This window comes from Centruroides sculpturatus, unplaced genomic scaffold (assembly GCF_000671375.1).
Source record: "Centruroides sculpturatus isolate CEXI.00-Female unplaced genomic scaffold, Cexi_2.0 scaffold837, whole genome shotgun sequence".
NCBI classification, from domain to species: domain Eukaryota; kingdom Metazoa; phylum Arthropoda; class Arachnida; order Scorpiones; family Buthidae; genus Centruroides; species Centruroides sculpturatus.
The window spans coordinates 135241-153566 of NW_019385028.1; the positions used below are offsets into that span (position 1 = coordinate 135241).

General features: G+C 27.2%; 1 protein-coding gene across 1 annotated transcript in view; it reads left to right on the forward strand.

The window, feature by feature from the left end:
- LOC111633641 (protein FAM102A-like) overlaps positions 1 to 18326 on the forward strand; it is a 43702-nt gene that overhangs the window by 19115 nt on the left and 6261 nt on the right. Inside the window, 5 exon segments of the mRNA XM_023378246.1 lie at positions 2180 to 2365; positions 7181 to 7344; positions 9646 to 9814; positions 11656 to 11734; positions 15846 to 15951. Of these exon segments, the coding sequence (XP_023234014.1) occupies positions 2180 to 2365; positions 7181 to 7344; positions 9646 to 9814; positions 11656 to 11734; positions 15846 to 15951 (704 nt within the window).

Sequence of the window (18326 nt, forward strand, 5' to 3'; positions counted from 1 at the left end):
GTGTTGTTTTGTTCTGATATTGAAATTGTATAAAAAAAACTTAATTTGTATTATTTTATTAAAAATAATTTAATTATAAGGAAATACTACTAAATTTTTGGGCATGCTTGTTTATTTTTATTATCAATACAATCAAATCATTAAACACTGTATTTCTGGCTATATTTCAGCTATTTTTGTTATCAAAACTTAGTAATTTGGTCTAAAGGTGGACCTATTACCAGTAAATTCAGTAAAAATAGGTATATAATTTTTTGAAGCCAAGTATTTATTTGTATATGCTTTTACATGTACTGTCAAACTCCTTATTTACACTTTTACATGTACTGTCAAACTCCTTATTTACACTTTTTCAAGAGACCTCCCAAAAAAAGTGTAAATTAAAGGAATATGTATAATGAATGCATTTTGTTTTTACTCAAGATACTGTTCACTGTATGTTTAACCTTATGTAAACTTTTGTAAGTTAAAAACTAGTCACAGTATTAAAATAACAATTTATTAAAATTATTATTTCATTTTAAAAGTTACAGACTTATCTATAAAAATGTGTAAGTTCTAGAAGATATAGAAAAACCGAAATGTAATTTATGAAAAAAATGTATACATAAACTATAGGGAAAAATTGAGACCAGAAAAATGTGATCTAAATTGCAGGAAAACATTAATTCTGGAAATGTATATATGAGGTTGGACTATTTTTTTGAAACACTTTGTTGTGTATATTTGTATTTTTATATATTGAAGACATAAAAGCATCAAATGATTTTATTTAAACCACAAAATTAGTTTACATCATTTTTCTTTTAAATTATAACCTTAACATGGTGCTAACATTATACTTAAAACTTATGGACAGTTTGACAATTTGTTTTCTACCTGTGATGCCTAGAGCACAGTGGTGATTTTAGCTTAGTAACTTCTTAGTTGACAAAATGGAAAACATTTATTTGAATGGGAGTGGTCACACTGGCTACTTTTTAATCATGGTAAGTAAAAAGTTAAAGCATGCTCTATTTTTTTTAAGCTGTTGCATTTCAAAAATAGAAAAAAGGAAATTTAATTTGACATAGTGCTACAGTAGAACCTCGAAAACTCGGCTCTCGATAACCCGGCACCCCAGATAACTCGGCCACAACCTGGCAGNATGACAAACATTTTAATCAAATGGTTGTGATTAAACAAGAACTAGATATTATCCACGAAAATATTTGAGAAATGAAGGAAAATCAGAAAAAAAAAATGAAAGAGGAGATTGATGATTTGAAACATCAAGTAGAGAAATTACAAACGGAGACAATATATTGCCAGGATTCACTGAATTTAAAGATTTTTAAGGAAAAGCTGTTGGGTGAGACCATAATTTAAAATCAACAGATAGCCTGTACCCTCAAGTTTACCTTAAAACACACAACTCAAGGATTATTTATAAGAAATTGCAATAATATAAACTATAACTCTACTGTACATGATGAATTTTTAATATTTAACTAAGTAAATATCTAGATTCTGATTACAATAATTTGCTTATAAAATTCTGTTGGTATTACTTAAAATATAATTTAAAGGAAAACATTTACTTTAGTAATAGCAAAATTTAATCTAAACATTGAATTAATTATTATTTTTAATTTAACTTCATTTTTTAATTTTTATGATAATTCTTAATAATGACATTGTCATTATTAACAAATACATATATTTTTGATATCTTACTTTAATTATGTTGTTGTTAATTTTGTTATTAACAAAATGAGATGGATCATTAAATTTAATAAATTCTTTAATTACTAGCAATTTCTGAAGAAAAATTGAACATTTCTTCATAAAATTTCATTTTTATAAGAGAGAAAAGTGGGGTTTCTCAAAGTCTCATAAAACTTTAAAGCAATGGCATAAATTTTTGGTGCACTTACTAGGTAAATGTAATAATTCATTTCAGATAAATACTTTCTTTATTTTGAAAGTAAGTTGTTGTTAACTCAAACTGCAAACACAACAATGATTTGACAATTCAATTATTCTGAATAAGCAAATTTTACAAATGTAGAGATTTTTTTAATAAGTATGTTAAGTAAATATATAATTTCTATCTGATATTAGTTAGAATTGTCGTAGGAGATACAGCCATTAACATGACTTGTGACAAGGAGAGGTCACGATGACAGCTATTATCAAGTAGATTGACGAATCATTACAATGTCATATTGTGACACGGTCGAGTTTANGCAGAGTTTGCTGGTGCTGGCACCGCAACACGTCGATATTTGCTAGAAGGATATGATACAAAACATCGTCAGGATAATTCCATGCTAAAAGTAACTTTAGGAATGACTTTATTATCTGGAGATCCATGCTTTAAAGCGTAAGTATTGATTACAGTTTATAATCAGAATGTGAGGATATTTACAATTGCAATTAAAATTTAGTGTTGTGTATGTATTTGTATTTTGTTCTTTTATATTTCTATTTTCAATTTTTCACTAGTCAATTTTTTAAAAATTTATCTGAATTAGAATTTAAATTAACTGGTATTATAACAAAATCAGTATAATATTCAAACTACATATTAAAATACACATCTGAACATATCTATGCCAAATTAGGTTTATTAACTTTGAGACTTTTATTAATTACAAACTATAGAAAGTATAAGAAAATATTCAATAATTTTGAAGAAAATGTTTTTAAAAATCAGTAAATGTAAATACCTTCTAAACTATAGTTATGCTTATTGTGAACTTTTAAAAACATATCTCAATATATAATAATGTGAAAAAGTAGTGACTGAGTACAATTTATATATTATTATGTTCTTCAAATAAAAAAACCAGTTTTGATTTCGAGATGTTAAAGCTTAAAACTGTTGTCTGAAAATCTTGTTGTGATGTCAGTAATTTATTTCTGTTTTATTCATTGTATAGTATACTGAAAGTAATAATTTATGGGATTATTTGTTTTCAATATTTATTTTAAAAACATTTTTATTAAGCTTTATTAATATTCACATAATAATACTTTAAATATATATTTATTTTATAAATAGTTCTAATAAAGCCTGTTTAAAAACAGTTATATACTCTTTATAATCAGCATAAAATTGTTTTTTAAACTTTAAATTGTGTATTTTGTGTGTGAAATTTTTAAAATATAATAGTTTACATAAAAATTATAATGAGAATAAATTATTTATGTGAATTTATGAATAATTTTAATAACAAACTGGATTATTTTGGATTTCAAGTGGCTTCAGTTTTTAAGATCTACATAAAGGATATCATTGCATAAAAAGTTTAAACAGAATACAGTAGGTGATCAGTTAACAAACAGTTTGGATCAGACTACGAACACTTTTGCAAAAGATTTATATGTTCGGATAACAAACACCTCACAGAACAAACACAAGAAGCGACATTGCATTTAAGAGTTGTATAGCACTAGTTAATTTTTGTGCTTTTCTGAACTTTTTATTAAAAAAAACTGATATTATTATGGGGCCTAAAGAGTGGAGTGTCAAGAACTGTGTTTACTATAGAAACTAAGCAAGAGATAATAGCCAAGGTAGACAGTGGGCAGATATCTGATATTGTAAGCAGATGATTTCAACAGGTCTACAGTATATCATTCTTAGATAAGATTTATCTAATCAAAATGACTTAAGCTGATAACAGAGTAACGAAAATCGCATCTGAGAAACAAAGATATGCCGTCTATGAAAAAATAAAGAGATTGCTTTTAGTTTGTTATTACGTGTAAATAAACATAGTAAGAAAGTGTATAATTTATTTGTTTCTGTTCGTCTCCAGAATGAATTAAACAAATTTTCACAAAAATCTATAGTAAATCGATAATCGGTTAACAAACAAACAATTCAGATACAATGGTACCTCAGGATACGAAATTAATCCATTCCGAAACTGAGATCATATCATGAAAATGTCGTAAGGTGAATCATTTTTTCCCATACGATTACATGTAGAACCAAATAATTCGTTCCTACACGAAAAACACACTCAAATTAAAGCTAAGTAGTACAGTACATTAAAAAAATAAATAACTATAGTAAGGAAAACACTGAAAAATGCATTTTGTAGTTGTAAATGTATAAATAACCATAATAGAATAATAATTGATAAAAAAAAATATAGCTATATTTGCACTTTACCTTTGAGAATAGAAGACAGTGGAGGTGTAAACTGGTGGCGGAAGAGAGGGAGAAGGGAAATGATACTAAAACTTAACTTACATAACATAATGTAACAATAACTTAAAAATAACTTAGAAAAGATTAAAAAATTAAGTGTTGTTTTATATATTTTTAAAAATTTTTATTCACTGCTTTTTGTTTTCTTTCCTTCACTTCCACCAGCACTTTCACTGGATAGAGGTCGCTTGGTAAAATATCTATCCAAAGAGGTTTGGCTTTGCCTACTTTTTAAAATGTTTCTAAAATGACTTAGGCAAATGTCATTACTCTGAGCAGCAATACGGCCAGTGTGAACCTTGTCGGAATGTTTCTTTTCAATAAAATTAGTCATTTTCTGATAATACCTCAAGATTTCCTTTATCGAGCGAGATCCTTCCACGACGAAGCAAACACGCGGACTGAGACTGATGAACAGAAGTGAATAAAAAATGGCGCTTTGAACTAATGTAATGTCATATGGTGAGTTTTTGTTCGTATCGTGGAGCAAAAATATGTTCGAATTTCATGTTGTATCCTGAAAATTTCGTATGCTGGGGCATTCGTATCCTGAGGTACCACTGTAGTAAACATAGTCTTGGAACGAATTATGTTCGTTAATCAATCACCCACTGTATGAAGCCAAAAATATGCAAAATAAATTGAAGTATTTTTTTAATTAAAAAATATTATTTATTCTTCAATCATATTAATGTGAGAATCTGAATATTGAATTGATATTTTTATAAGATTTTAAATCAATATAATATTTTAATATTAAATTTGAAACTTTTATTTTATAAAAAAAGTCAAGGAGAACAAGGAACAAACATTTCCTTTTTGACTGTTAGTTTCTGAGACAGATCATTATCTCTCCTATGACTAAATAACTGACTAAATAAGACTCGTCTTGACATCCAGTCAGATGGTCAAATTACTTAATTCTCATTGGAAGAGAATATTTGTATAAAAGGAGTTTGTGCCAAACTCTGTGTGCATTCTAAAGTAATCGCCATATATATTAATTTTGTGCCTGATCTCCTCTGGTTCCTAATTTCTGCTTCCCAAGGACATATGTATAACTGAGGTATTATTAATATATATGTAAACTCTCTCTGTATATGAATAGATTAGAGGTTAGAATAACATAAGCTTAATGTTGGATATTATCAGGATTTTTGTTATTCATTTATGTAATATATTGTTTAATTCACTTGTAATCCTTTTATTATATTTATTCATTAAATTAGTTAGTTAAGAGTTATTTTGACTGTGTTCACACTCTTAAACGGACAGCTATTAACTTACCCACCACACTCCCCACTCAATAATTAGCCCTCCTATAACCATCCAGTGATAGTGTGAGCAGGTTTCACCAACCTGTAGTCGATAATCATTCAATAAATCAACCATATCGAACCCAATTTCTCACAATAATAATTTTTTTTACTAAACACACTTCTTCTGTAGTTACATAATTAATTGAAACATAAGTAAAATATATTTGAATTAATGAAAAGCATACCAAGTGTCTATTTCAATTTTATATTCTTCACATAATTATTTAAATGGTATTAATTGTCTTGCATTGTTCTTGGCTGTACTAACACAATACGGTGAAATGTTTGACTTTTCCTAATTTGAATTTTCCTAAGTTTGGTTTAAAAGTTACACTTAAAATTACACATATTAGTGTTTTAAAGTGGATAAACAACTTTGGGCACAGTCAAACTTTGAATTACATGAATGTGTATATGGTATGTATACAGGGTGGTTCATTTTAATCAATCCACTTAAATAACTCAAAAAATACACAACCTACAAAAAATTCATTGAACCAAAAAGGTAAGACTTCAAGAGGGACACAACATGGAACTATCGGTTTCATCATAGATATCACTGCAACTGGTGAAAATGGAAACCCTCTTTTTTTTTTTTTTTTGCGTATTATGATTCTACATAAAAAGCAAACTTTCAAAAATAAAAAGTTTTAGATAAAAGATGCATTTATTAGAAGTTACATGGATTTGAACTGTACACAGTTGCCATACAAGATGTGCATGATTCAGTGGATATCTGTAAAGTTCATTGAAAAGGAAAAAAACGATGTGGGCAATGGCCTTTACGATCATCAGACTTGATTTCACCTGACTTTTATTTCTAGGGCTATTTAAAAAATATTGTCTATGAACAGTACCCAACAACTAGAGAAGATTTGATGGAGAAAATTTGAACAGCTTGTGCAAACATTCCATGAAACATTTCATTAAAAACTGAATGTTTTCAACAGAGAATTGATGTATTCATTTAGCAAAAAAAGAGTTGTCTTTGAACATCATTTACCATAGGAGAAAAACTGATAGGCACTAATATTAATTAAGCATTTCTCTAAAAGTTTAATTAAAATAAAGTATGTTGAATAAATTTCAGATGACCTTGTGCTGTGGCACAAGTTTTGATATCAGTTCATTACTTGAAGAATGATTCCCCCTAATAATAATAATAATATTCATAATGATTTTTTTTTCAATGAATTTTACAGGTATCTAGACTTGTAAATCTGGTGTGGCAACCACATAAAAGTTTAAATACTTCTAACTTCTGATAAGTACATTTTTCAAAAAAAAATGTTTTACATAAGGTTCCCATTTAAGAAAATTAAGTTTACCCCATTTTCACTGTTTTTAGTGTCATTTATGATGAAATCAATAGACTTATCTTGTTGCTATCTTGAAGTCTAATATTTTTGATTCAATGATTTTTTTTTTTTGTAGATTGCATATTTTTTTGAGGTATTCCAGTGGATTTATTAAAATGGACCACCTGTGTGTGTGTGTTGATAGGTATTTTTCATATATCAATGCAGAATTTGTTGTTAATCCTCAACATAATCTCATAAATTAGGGACAATAAACCTAGCAAATTAACTTTTTAAGGATAATTTTATGCTATAATAGAAATATTAAATGCATCATTTATATGATTATCTATTTTTAGACCAATTTTTAACCAACCAACTTTATTACCTGAAAATCCTGAAGAACAACTTCATGCTAATAAAAAGGGTGAAGATTACAGTGGTGATAGTGTTGCAAGTGGAAGTAGTGGATTTGGCAGTCTTCCACGCAAACATGAGAAGAGGCCATGTATCCTTAATTCAGGTATTTAATCATATGCTTATTGCTTTAATTCAGTGTAAAATTTATTTCTAAGTAATACACTTTTTTTCTTTCAACTGATTGTCATTAATTAGTCAAAATTTTAAAGTAGGTCAGATTCTAGAAATTTCATTATAGTATATTATAATGTAATTCTTGCATTTGTTTCTTTAATATATGATTTACATTTGTCACTAAAAATCTTTATATTGTCTGTATCAACAAGTTTAACTTGTACAATTACATCAAAATGTATAAAATATCTGCATAAATGAAAGCCTTAGTATTAAAATTTTTACAAAAGTTATAAATGAAATACTTGTGAAATTTTGTATAATGGCCCATATTCTATATAATATATTACGAACAAAGCAATGCATAGAGTGAAGTATTTTAATAATAGTTTCACTGACAAAGATTTTAATGGAGTTAATATTCCTTACTAGTTTTACTGATTTAGCTGAAATTTTTTAATGTCATGTAATTTTGACTCTTTTATTTACTTTTTTAGGTGTTTTGGATATTTTAATTTTTGAAACTAATAGATTCAGTTTTGAGAGGGGAAAACAGTAAAAGTAAAATACTGAATAATTGAAAATTCAGGAAAATGGCACATCCTGCGATTATTCACAAATTTACAGCATAAAAATTATTAACAAATCCAAATTTGTTAATAACTTATTTGTATAGTGTATATTATTTATATTTCATTTAATGAGAAGTTAACTGTAAACTTGTATATCATTATTCCATTTTCTAAGGAGCTGATTGTTCAGTTGCATACCCTACAAGTGTTACACTTACATTAATAAAACATTTCATATTAAAGTGCTAGTGAATTGAAACACAAATCTTCCTTTTTCTTGAAAACTTCTTAATGTGGGATATGCTGTTTTTCACTACCAATTTCAAAAAGAAAGAAAAAAAACCCTTGTTAGCATCTAAAAAACTATTCAAACACTCAATCTTTATTGTTTTCTAATAACATTTTTCTACTTTTTTAATATTATTGATAACTGTTTTGTATGTTCGGTTTGTATATCATTCATACCTTCTTTTTTTCTTTCCAAAATTGAGACATCAAAAATATATATGAAGTGGATAGTTTTCACTGTAAACCTTAAAGTTTTTATTATGGATTTTTAAGTTTTATTAGCCATATCTAACATTCTCATAATGAGGATAAAAACATACATCTCTAGTAGTTTTCACTTACACTAAGTAAAGCAATTCAATGGAATCTTGTCACACTGTGATAGAACACACATCTGCGTGCTACACTGGAATAACGATAAAACATTATCATCTATAACCAATAACTGACGCGAAGTTCGACTGATCAATAAAAACAAACATTTTTGAACTCATCATTGTACTGTTCAATTTTACAACCAAATTTTGTATTCTCAAATGAAATTAGAAGATCCAGCTTTAGAAAACCTGATGAATAGCCCAGAAGCGGCTGTGAAAACATTTGTTTTTATTGATCGGCTGAACTTTACATCAGATAGTGGTTCTAGAAAATCATTTTTTATAGTGATAGAACATGTTTAGAACAGTAATCATCTGTTTAAAAATAAATATCTTTACATTAGAGGTCTGAAAATTTTAAATTCTTGTATATTTTGTGGTGATAATTATATGTAATACTTACCATATAAGTGAAATAACTGTATAAAATAAGCTTCCTCTATTTTTTTTCAAGTTTTTATTATTTTGTCAGTAATTATACATTCTTTGCAAGAGTTGTATGAATTAACAGAAATGTTTCATGGAGTTTTTATGAACACTTACAGAAATTATACTAAAACCAGTTGATCAGATTATACAATATTTTTTTGTTTGTTTGTTTATGGTCAAACCATTATAACATTTGGTTACTCATTTTGTATTAATTTATTAAGAAAGATAAGTCTATCCTGTAAAAAGGATAAAAAACATACCTTTTTTTCTTAATTCTTATTTTATCCTTATTTATGAAAAATTCTTTGAATTGTGAATACATTGGCATTAATCTTTAAAAACTTGAAGTAATAATTTGAAATAGAAATTTTATAAATTTTGCAAAATTTTAAATTTATCATCAGCAATAAATTTTAATACATAGGAACTCTTTACTCTGAACATTTTGAAATCATGCACAATTGTGGTTTTCATTTAATTTATGAAGTTTCAAATGTTAAATTAAAATTAAATTTAGAATATTATTCTTATAATTTTTAAAATTCTGAAATAATTAATATTTATTGAATATTATTTAAAACATCTTTAAAATTGTTTTTATATATGTGTTTTTATTATAAGAATTAGTGTCTGTATCTGGGAAGGATGGTGAATGTAAAGAAGAAAATCTTCAAGCTGACTGTGAATCAGGACATTCTAGAAATTCAAGTTATGCTAGCCAACATTCTAGAGGCTATGGAAGTCTTTGTTCTCATTCAAGACAAAGTAGTGCAGAATCTGGCCATTTCAGGTAATTTGAAAATTTTTATAAACGTTTATAATATAAAATATTAGCTTAAAATTTTATTTTATATTTGAATAGATTAATTTACTTGTATAATGTAAATGTGTTTATTTGTGTTTTGAAAAATAAATAAAAATCAAATAGTCATCTCATATCTAATTTTTTTGTAACACATTGTTTATATTAAAAAACACTTAATGGAATTCAAAGTTTTTGAAAAACTTTGATAAGATCAAAATATAAAATGCAGCACTATATGTTAGGATTTAAATTTGAAAATCACTAATTTTTATATTTGATGGCATAGTTAATTTATGAAAAGAGCTGAATGCAATTTTCTTTCCTTTAAAACTTAATTGAAAAATTCTGTTTTTTAACTTTTTTTTTTCTTTTCAAGTTGTAGATGTCAGTTGAAGATAGAATTTTCATATATCAATAGATTTTTATTTGAAATTATAATAAAACTATTAACAGTGACAAACTCTATATAAATTTCAAACAAAATGTAGACATGTTTTCTGAACAGATGATAACAAGTAACTTTAATTTTTGACCATTGTTAAGATTTAATTCAAATTTTTGTTATAGTTGTATAAGTTATAATTGTACAGAGTTATATTGGCTTTATTCCAAAACTGCAAATTGTTATTAATATATAAGTAATTTGGCACTAATCCAACTAATTTCAAATTTATCATGAAAGAATTTTATCAGGAATATAATTATAGTTTAGTAGTGGTTATTTCTAAATACCAATTAAAAAAAAGTTATTGGATAAAGTAATAATGAAACTTCTTAAATTAACTTTAAAAACTGAACAAATTAAATACTTTTTTAATAGCTTAAGATTAAAAATTATCAAAAGAAATCTGATAAAATTGACAAATTTAAAAAATTTGAAATAGACTAATAAAATTCTGCTTTCAGAAAATGCAATTTATTCAAATATAAAATTTTAGTATAGAATAGTAATCTATTCAAATATATAATATTTATTTCTAATAGTTGATAATATATTGCCAGGATTCACTGAATTTAAAGATTTTTAAGGAAAAGCTGTTGGGTGAGACCATAATTTAAAATCAACAGATAGCCTGTACCCTCAAGTTTACCTTAAAACACACAACTCAAGGATTATTTATAAGAAATTGCAATAATATAAACTATAACTCTACTGTACATGATGAATTTTTAATATTTAACTAAGTAAATATCTAGATTCTGATTACAATAATTTGCTTATAAAATTCTGTTGGTATTACTTAAAATATAATTTAAAGGAAAACATTTACTTTAGTAATAGCAAAATTTAATCTAAACATTGAATTAATTATTATTTTTAATTTAACTTCATTTTTTAATTTTTATGATAATTCTTAATAATGACATTGTCATTATTAACAAATACATATATTTTTGATATCTTACTTTAATTATGTTGTTGTTAATTTTGTTATTAACAAAATGAGATGGATCATTAAATTTAATAAATTCTTTAATTACTAGCAATTTCTGAAGAAAAATTGAACATTTCTTCATAAAATTTCATTTTTATAAGAGAGAAAAGTGGGGTTTCTCAAAGTCTCATAAAACTTTAAAGCAATGGCATAAATTTTTGGTGCACTTACTAGGTAAATGTAATAATTCATTTCAGATAAATACTTTCTTTATTTTGAAAGTAAGTTGTTGTTAACTCAAACTGCAAACACAACAATGATTTGACAATTCAATTATTCTGAATAAGCAAATTTTACAAATGTAGAGATTTTTTTAATAAGTATGTTAAGTAAATATATAATTTCTATATTCATATTTTATTTTTTAATTAATATTTTAATAATTTTTAGAAATCTAAGTACTGGGTCTGCGTTTAGTGACTTTACAGTGACTTCAAAGCTAATAGATCGAAAACGTCCAGCTGTCAAGGTATAAATTTTTATAAATATTATAATAGTTTACTTGCTTTCAATCATAGTATCTCATTTTAAGTGATTTTCAAAATATTTTGTTCAGATTTTTCTTTTTTAATAAATGTGTTCTTTTTATGATTGCTGCATTGTTTGAAAACATGTGTGATTAATTTGTGTAAATTAAGACTAATTCCATATATTTATATTTCATTCATCGTGAACCCATTTTATTAATATTTCATAAATGATCATGCCAGTATATAACAATTTCTCAGTTTAATTTATGCAGAAAAATTTAAAATTGAGAGATTTTTATTGTAGTTAACATGTATGAATAAAAACCTGAAATTTATAACAAAAAATAACGTATACTGTATGAGATGTTTAAATTCAGTTGTATATACAGTTGTACCTTATATTTCAAGTTTAATTTGTTTTAGGAAGTCTTTCAAAGTTCAAATAAATTTTTCCCATTACAAATAATGGAAAGTGAATTAATCCATTTCCAGACCCCAATCAATATCTATTTTGATAAACTTAAAACAGCAAATACACATAATTTAAAGTAAAAATCACAGTTAAATACCCTGATAAATTAAAATACAAAAACAATAAATAACATATGTAATTTTCATTTTATTATACAGTATTTTTGTTTACTGTTAACACACCATCAACTTTGGCATCTTAAACATGGCTGCTACATCTGTCATAATTGTGTTGCTTTCATGCTTTAGGATAACTTTCTTTTTCACATCATTCATCAATAAATATTATAACATTTTACTATAATTTCTTAGATTTTGTTACTTTTATACATTTTTTGAATGCCACAGTTAATAGGTAAAGGTTATATTGGGTTGAACAGAAAGTTTTGGTGTATTTTTGACAGCTGTGATTACATAACATAGATGTGTGATTTAATTGTAATAGTTATGAAATTTAACACATTATTGCTAATGCAAATTTGTTTTCTTTGTGCAGAAGCTTATTTTAAACTTTTAAGTCATGTTACTTTCCTGATTCTGTTATATATAACATAGGGAAAGTACGGCAATCAGTCAAAAAATGACCCCTCCCAAGATTTTTTACATTTTTTGATTCAGGACCTTGAAATGTCAAGAAATGCAAAAAAATTCAGGGGTTTTTCTTTGTGTGAATGTTAGTGTTTGTGTGGGGCACGATTTTGATTACCCTCTTTGAAGCTTAATAACTCCCATGCTTTCAAAAATTTCTGAAATTTTGCATGTGTATTAGAAAGATTAATGCTATTAAATTTTGCTGGTTTAAAGTCGACAGTGAGGAGATGAAGAGTGGTTGTGTGTCATATCTTGAGTAGGGTCAGACTTAATGATGATTTTACTTGTTATTAGCATTTACAATTTTTTATAAAACTCATTCCTACACTCAAAATTAAGCTTTTTGCCATTTTATAATAATTAAAAATGTAAACAGTTTTTTAAAATGAAATATAGTAACAGATAGTACCATTGGAATTTTAAATGCTGCCAAGAAAGTTAAGCTATCTGTTGCTGAATTTTTTATGTTTAAATGGACCCACATTATATTTCTGGATTTCTCATCTTAATGGAAAATGACAATTTTATCAAAATTGATTCTATAAGCCCATACAAGATGTGCTAGTGATTGTGAAACATTGCACGTCAAATAATTTCATGTAATATTCAATTTGTTATGGGGGCATGCTCATCTGTCGAGGCTGTTGGCGTGTTTTCCTTTGTACCTGGCCACTCATACTAGAATAAGAGTTAAGTGTTTTTTGATTATTTGCTACTACAAGAAGCCTAATTTTATTATCAATTAATACTATTTATATCGGTAATAACAAGAATAATTATGCAACGTTCTCCAGTTAAGAGGGGTAGACCTCCATTGAATCGTACTAAATTGGATACTAGGAAGAATCATCCATCTTCTTCAAATCCCAGGTCATTAAGACTAACTTCACTTCCAAAAAAAAATCTCCATGAAGAATCCATTAGTGATAAGAATTACAATTTAAATTCATCACAGATTTATGAAAACGACAACTCAGGTGTGTCAACTATTTCTGATCAGACTTCGATTAATGTAATGGATAAATCCCAGACACTTATACTTCAGTGCTTTGGAATAAAATATTGGACTTAATCAACATTACTAATGACAAACATTTTAATCAAATGGTTGTGATTAAACAAGAACTAGATATTATCCACGAAAATATTCGAGAAATGAAGGAAAATCAGAAAAAAAAATGAAAGAGGAGATTGATGATTTGAAACATCAAGTAGAGAAATTACAAACGGATAAAGATTTCATCCAATTTAAAATGGGCATGTTAATAAACGAACATTGCTACAACAACATAATAATGTACAATTACCCAAACTACAAAACCACTTAAAGAGCAGAAATACTAAAATTTATTACTAATGTATTAAATATAAGTAATATAACTCAAGACAATATACTAGAGATAGTCCAACTATCAAAAATGCCAAATTTAACATTTAATAATAATCAAACTAGAGATCTTATTTTTTCTATCTTCATATGAAAAAACAACAAAGTCTACTAGAAGGAAACATTTACTGCCAAGTTTATATGAATTACGTAAACAAAACCCTCAGGTAAAATTGCGAAATGACATCTTAGTAATTGATCGTGAAAAGCTAACTTATAACTTAAACACGGGAAAACTGGTGCATATAGATACTTTTCTTCCATCATCAAGAATGGCAAATTTAACTAAATGACATATTAATAAGCAAGATAAAACTCTACCCTAATAATCAATGCCTCTCAATTATAAACTGGAATAGTCAAGGACTTAAATATAAAATACTACAAATAGATGCCTTTATTTCTTAATATGATCCAAATATTATTGCCATCATTGAAACCTGGATATGTTCTGAAATAGTCTACAATTCTACCTTCTTTGAAAAATTTACAATAGAGTCAGCTTTGGCAAAAAACCAATAGGTCCAGGCCTCCCAAGTGGAGGCCTTTTTTATATTAATAAAGGAAGGTCTTTGCAAATTTTACAAAGAAAAAAAAATCTAATAATTTCATTTTTCTCCTTGTTCAAATCATTAAATCTGGTCTTGGTAATATTACAAATAATTTAATAATTTTAATGCTTACCTATATTTCATCTGATGACATAATTACTTTGAATGAAATAACTAAACAAATGGAGATCTGGCAAAATACGACTCCTTATTCCATAATTTTGGGCGATTTCAATGCAAGAATTGCAGATAATATGGACTCTAAACATAAAGGTAATAATTTTTTAATACAAATCAACCACCTCTCCAGGGATGAGCATTTAAACAGACTTGGACAAAAATTAATTGAAATATATGTAATGGTAGTTCATCTCTAGACTTCAGAAATAACTTAAAAAATATCAACAGAAAATAATGCTTATAGAATTTATAATTTTTTGTCAAATACACTGAAAAAATTACTTTGTAATATTTAATTATTTGATTTACATTGTTGTTCTAAATCATTGATAATGTATCATTAGTTGCTTTATGTTTGTATTGTCTAAATTCACCAAATAATGTTATTGCTATTTAAGTGGTCTTGCTAGACCATGTTATGTTATAATTAATACACTTATTTGTAGTATGTATATTAATCATGTAGACCGAAATAGTATTTATTGTGAACTTTGTATTCCCCGTAATAGGGAACTTGAAAATAAAACATTATTATATTAAATTTGTTACTATTATTTACATTAACATTTTTTAACAAGCATTTATTTAAAATACAAATCTATTACACGTGTATTTAATGTTTTCCTTAATTCATTTGTGTGAAGTTGTTTTTTGATATTATTCTTTTGGTAAAAGAAAGAACTGCTTTTATTTTTTTTTTAATATTTTTAACACACTTTTTAAAGTAAAAATAATATCATGTCTGTTTTAAAAAAGTTAATGATTTCTAATTTTTAAATGTTTAGTTATGTAACTAGAAGAATGTAATGATTATTAGTAGCAGTCATTTAATATCTTCAAAGAATGAAAAGGATTATATTTTATGTAATGTACAAAAGTTAATCAATGAATTTTTAAAGTGTTTAATATTAACAAGCTTTATTTTTATAGGTCACGACAGAGGAAAATCGAATGGACTCTACAAGAGTTGATCCAGATTTATTAACAGATGAATTAATTGAAGCCACTAATTTAGAAGAGGACTTGTCACCAGAAAGTAAATATTTCATGACTAAAATGTTTGTTTAATTTAGTAGTCTCTGATTATTCATTCAAATAGAAATTCCAGAACATCAGTATGGACATGAAATTGATGTGACATAAATTTTTTATTTTAAAACTTTGCTCTCTCTCTCCAAACAAATTTAAATTTAAAAAAAACAAGTTGTGGGGCATTGACATTCTTACTGATATTATGGAACATACATTTGAATGTTTAATCTGAGGATGGCTATTAAACATAGCTAAAAATGCAATATTCTTTAAAAATTGCATTATTTATCCGAGCTCATTTCTAGTACTTGTAAACAGCAAGCAAAGAAGAAATGTTTGTAAGCTTTAAAGCACATGGCTTAGCAGATTTTCCAACCAATACATGGAGTGATTTATGTTTTCCTGAAGCATTACTGCAAGTAATGTGATCCTCTTTGCTTTTTTTTTGTAATCTCTAGCCAAATCTTTGAAGGAGTGTCCCTGTATGATTTGTTCTCAATAGCAACTTTATGCTAGATTCCAAAGAACATATAACTAATTGAGAGAACAGCAATCTTGTGCAAGCAAGCAATCTTATGCAAGCAGGCAATCACATACCAAATCTTCTAATTTCAAAGATAGTCTTTCTTTGTACCATCTTGTAAAAATGACCAGTTTCATCAATATTATAAATCTGATCTGGCTTTAGCTTTTTAGACTGAATTATTTGCTTAAGTTCCTTTTTAAAACATTAGTGAATGTTTTAAAAAGGAACTTAAGCAAATAATACCTACACTACCTACAGAATCATCAGACACTTCACAGTGCAGTCAATAACTCACAAGATAAAAAATGATAAACTTACTGTACTGTATTGGTTATTTTCTATCAGCTGTTACAGCTGTATACCATGAGTTTTCTCCTGTTTAACCATCCTTGGCTAGCTGTAAATAGGGATCCCCATCAGGTAGCTTGCTATTTAAACTCACTGCTTTCTCTTGTAAAATTGGACCTGATATCAGAATGCTACGGTTCCACTGATCACTGAATCATAAGAATAATGTGTCAAGTGATTCATGTTTTTCCTTCTTTGTTGTTCCTCAAGATTGCAGACTGTTTTTGGAAATCATTTTGCAACAAGTCTTCAGTTTCTTTATGATTCTTCTTCTAATCTGACACAGTAGAAGTTCAAACTCTGTAGCAATGGTCTTCAACGGTTTTCCTTTATTGATTCTGTGGAGGGCTTCTAATTTCTTTTGCATCATAACGTTGAAGGTAACTGAAACTCAGCAGAACAGTACTGTAACTGTGGGTGTTGAATGAATACACCTACCGTGTTTCCCCGAAAATAAGACATCGTCTGAAAATAAGACCTACCATAGGTTTTGCTGAATTGCTAAATATAAGGCCTCCCTCTGAAAGTAAGACCTAGCAAAGTGTTTTTACTTGTAACGGTCATCAACAGATGGTTGAAAGTGGTTATTGGCTTTTTCAAAGTACAGCCACCGATTGGTCAGCAGACAATCACACCACAGGGCATAATTTGCATAAAACTATGGCAACCAATTAGCCATCACCAGCCATAACGTTATGGGAATCACTGATTTCCATAACATTATGGCTGGTGATGGCTAATTGGTTGGCCGGGAATCACGCCACATGACATTTGCATGGTGCTACGGTTCAGTAATTGGTCATTGAGCCCGATGTTGACACTATAAAAAAGTTAAGTTGAAGCGAGAATAGGAAGTCCACTCCAGCACAGGAACTTCATAAGTTCAGTTCGACATGACTGGATATAAGTCACTCTCGTCTAAGTTTGACTTGGGAATTTTTTTTTTCAATAATAAATGTGAATTCTTCTTCATGGAAAAAATAAGACATTCCCTGAGCAAAAATTAATATAAGACACTGTCTTATTTTCGGGGAAACACGGTAATACAGTGCAGTCAATAACTCACAAGATAATAAATGATAAACTTACACTACTGTACTATATTGGTTATTTTCTATCAGCTGTTAGTTTATGTACATAAGTTTTCTGATCATTGTGTGGGCTATAACTTTTCTTTGACCTTTTTCAAGGTCAAGCAATAATTAGGCTTAGCAGTCTGTAGGGAAACCAAAGAACTAATTTGAACCTAAGTAATTGCAATATACTGAACTGTATTCATTTTTATTACTGAGATCCTCCATTATAAAGTTGCAGGTGTTCAAAATTGGCAGTCAGCCAAGGGAATACATTATTCTTACAGTTGCAACATTATACTCAGGCAAGAATGTACTGTACAGTACTACTTACAACTTACCTTCATATGCAAAAAAATCAAAGAACTATTTCATATGTCTATCTTTTTTTATTCCTGATAAACTGGAAATTTGGATAAACAGGGTTCCACA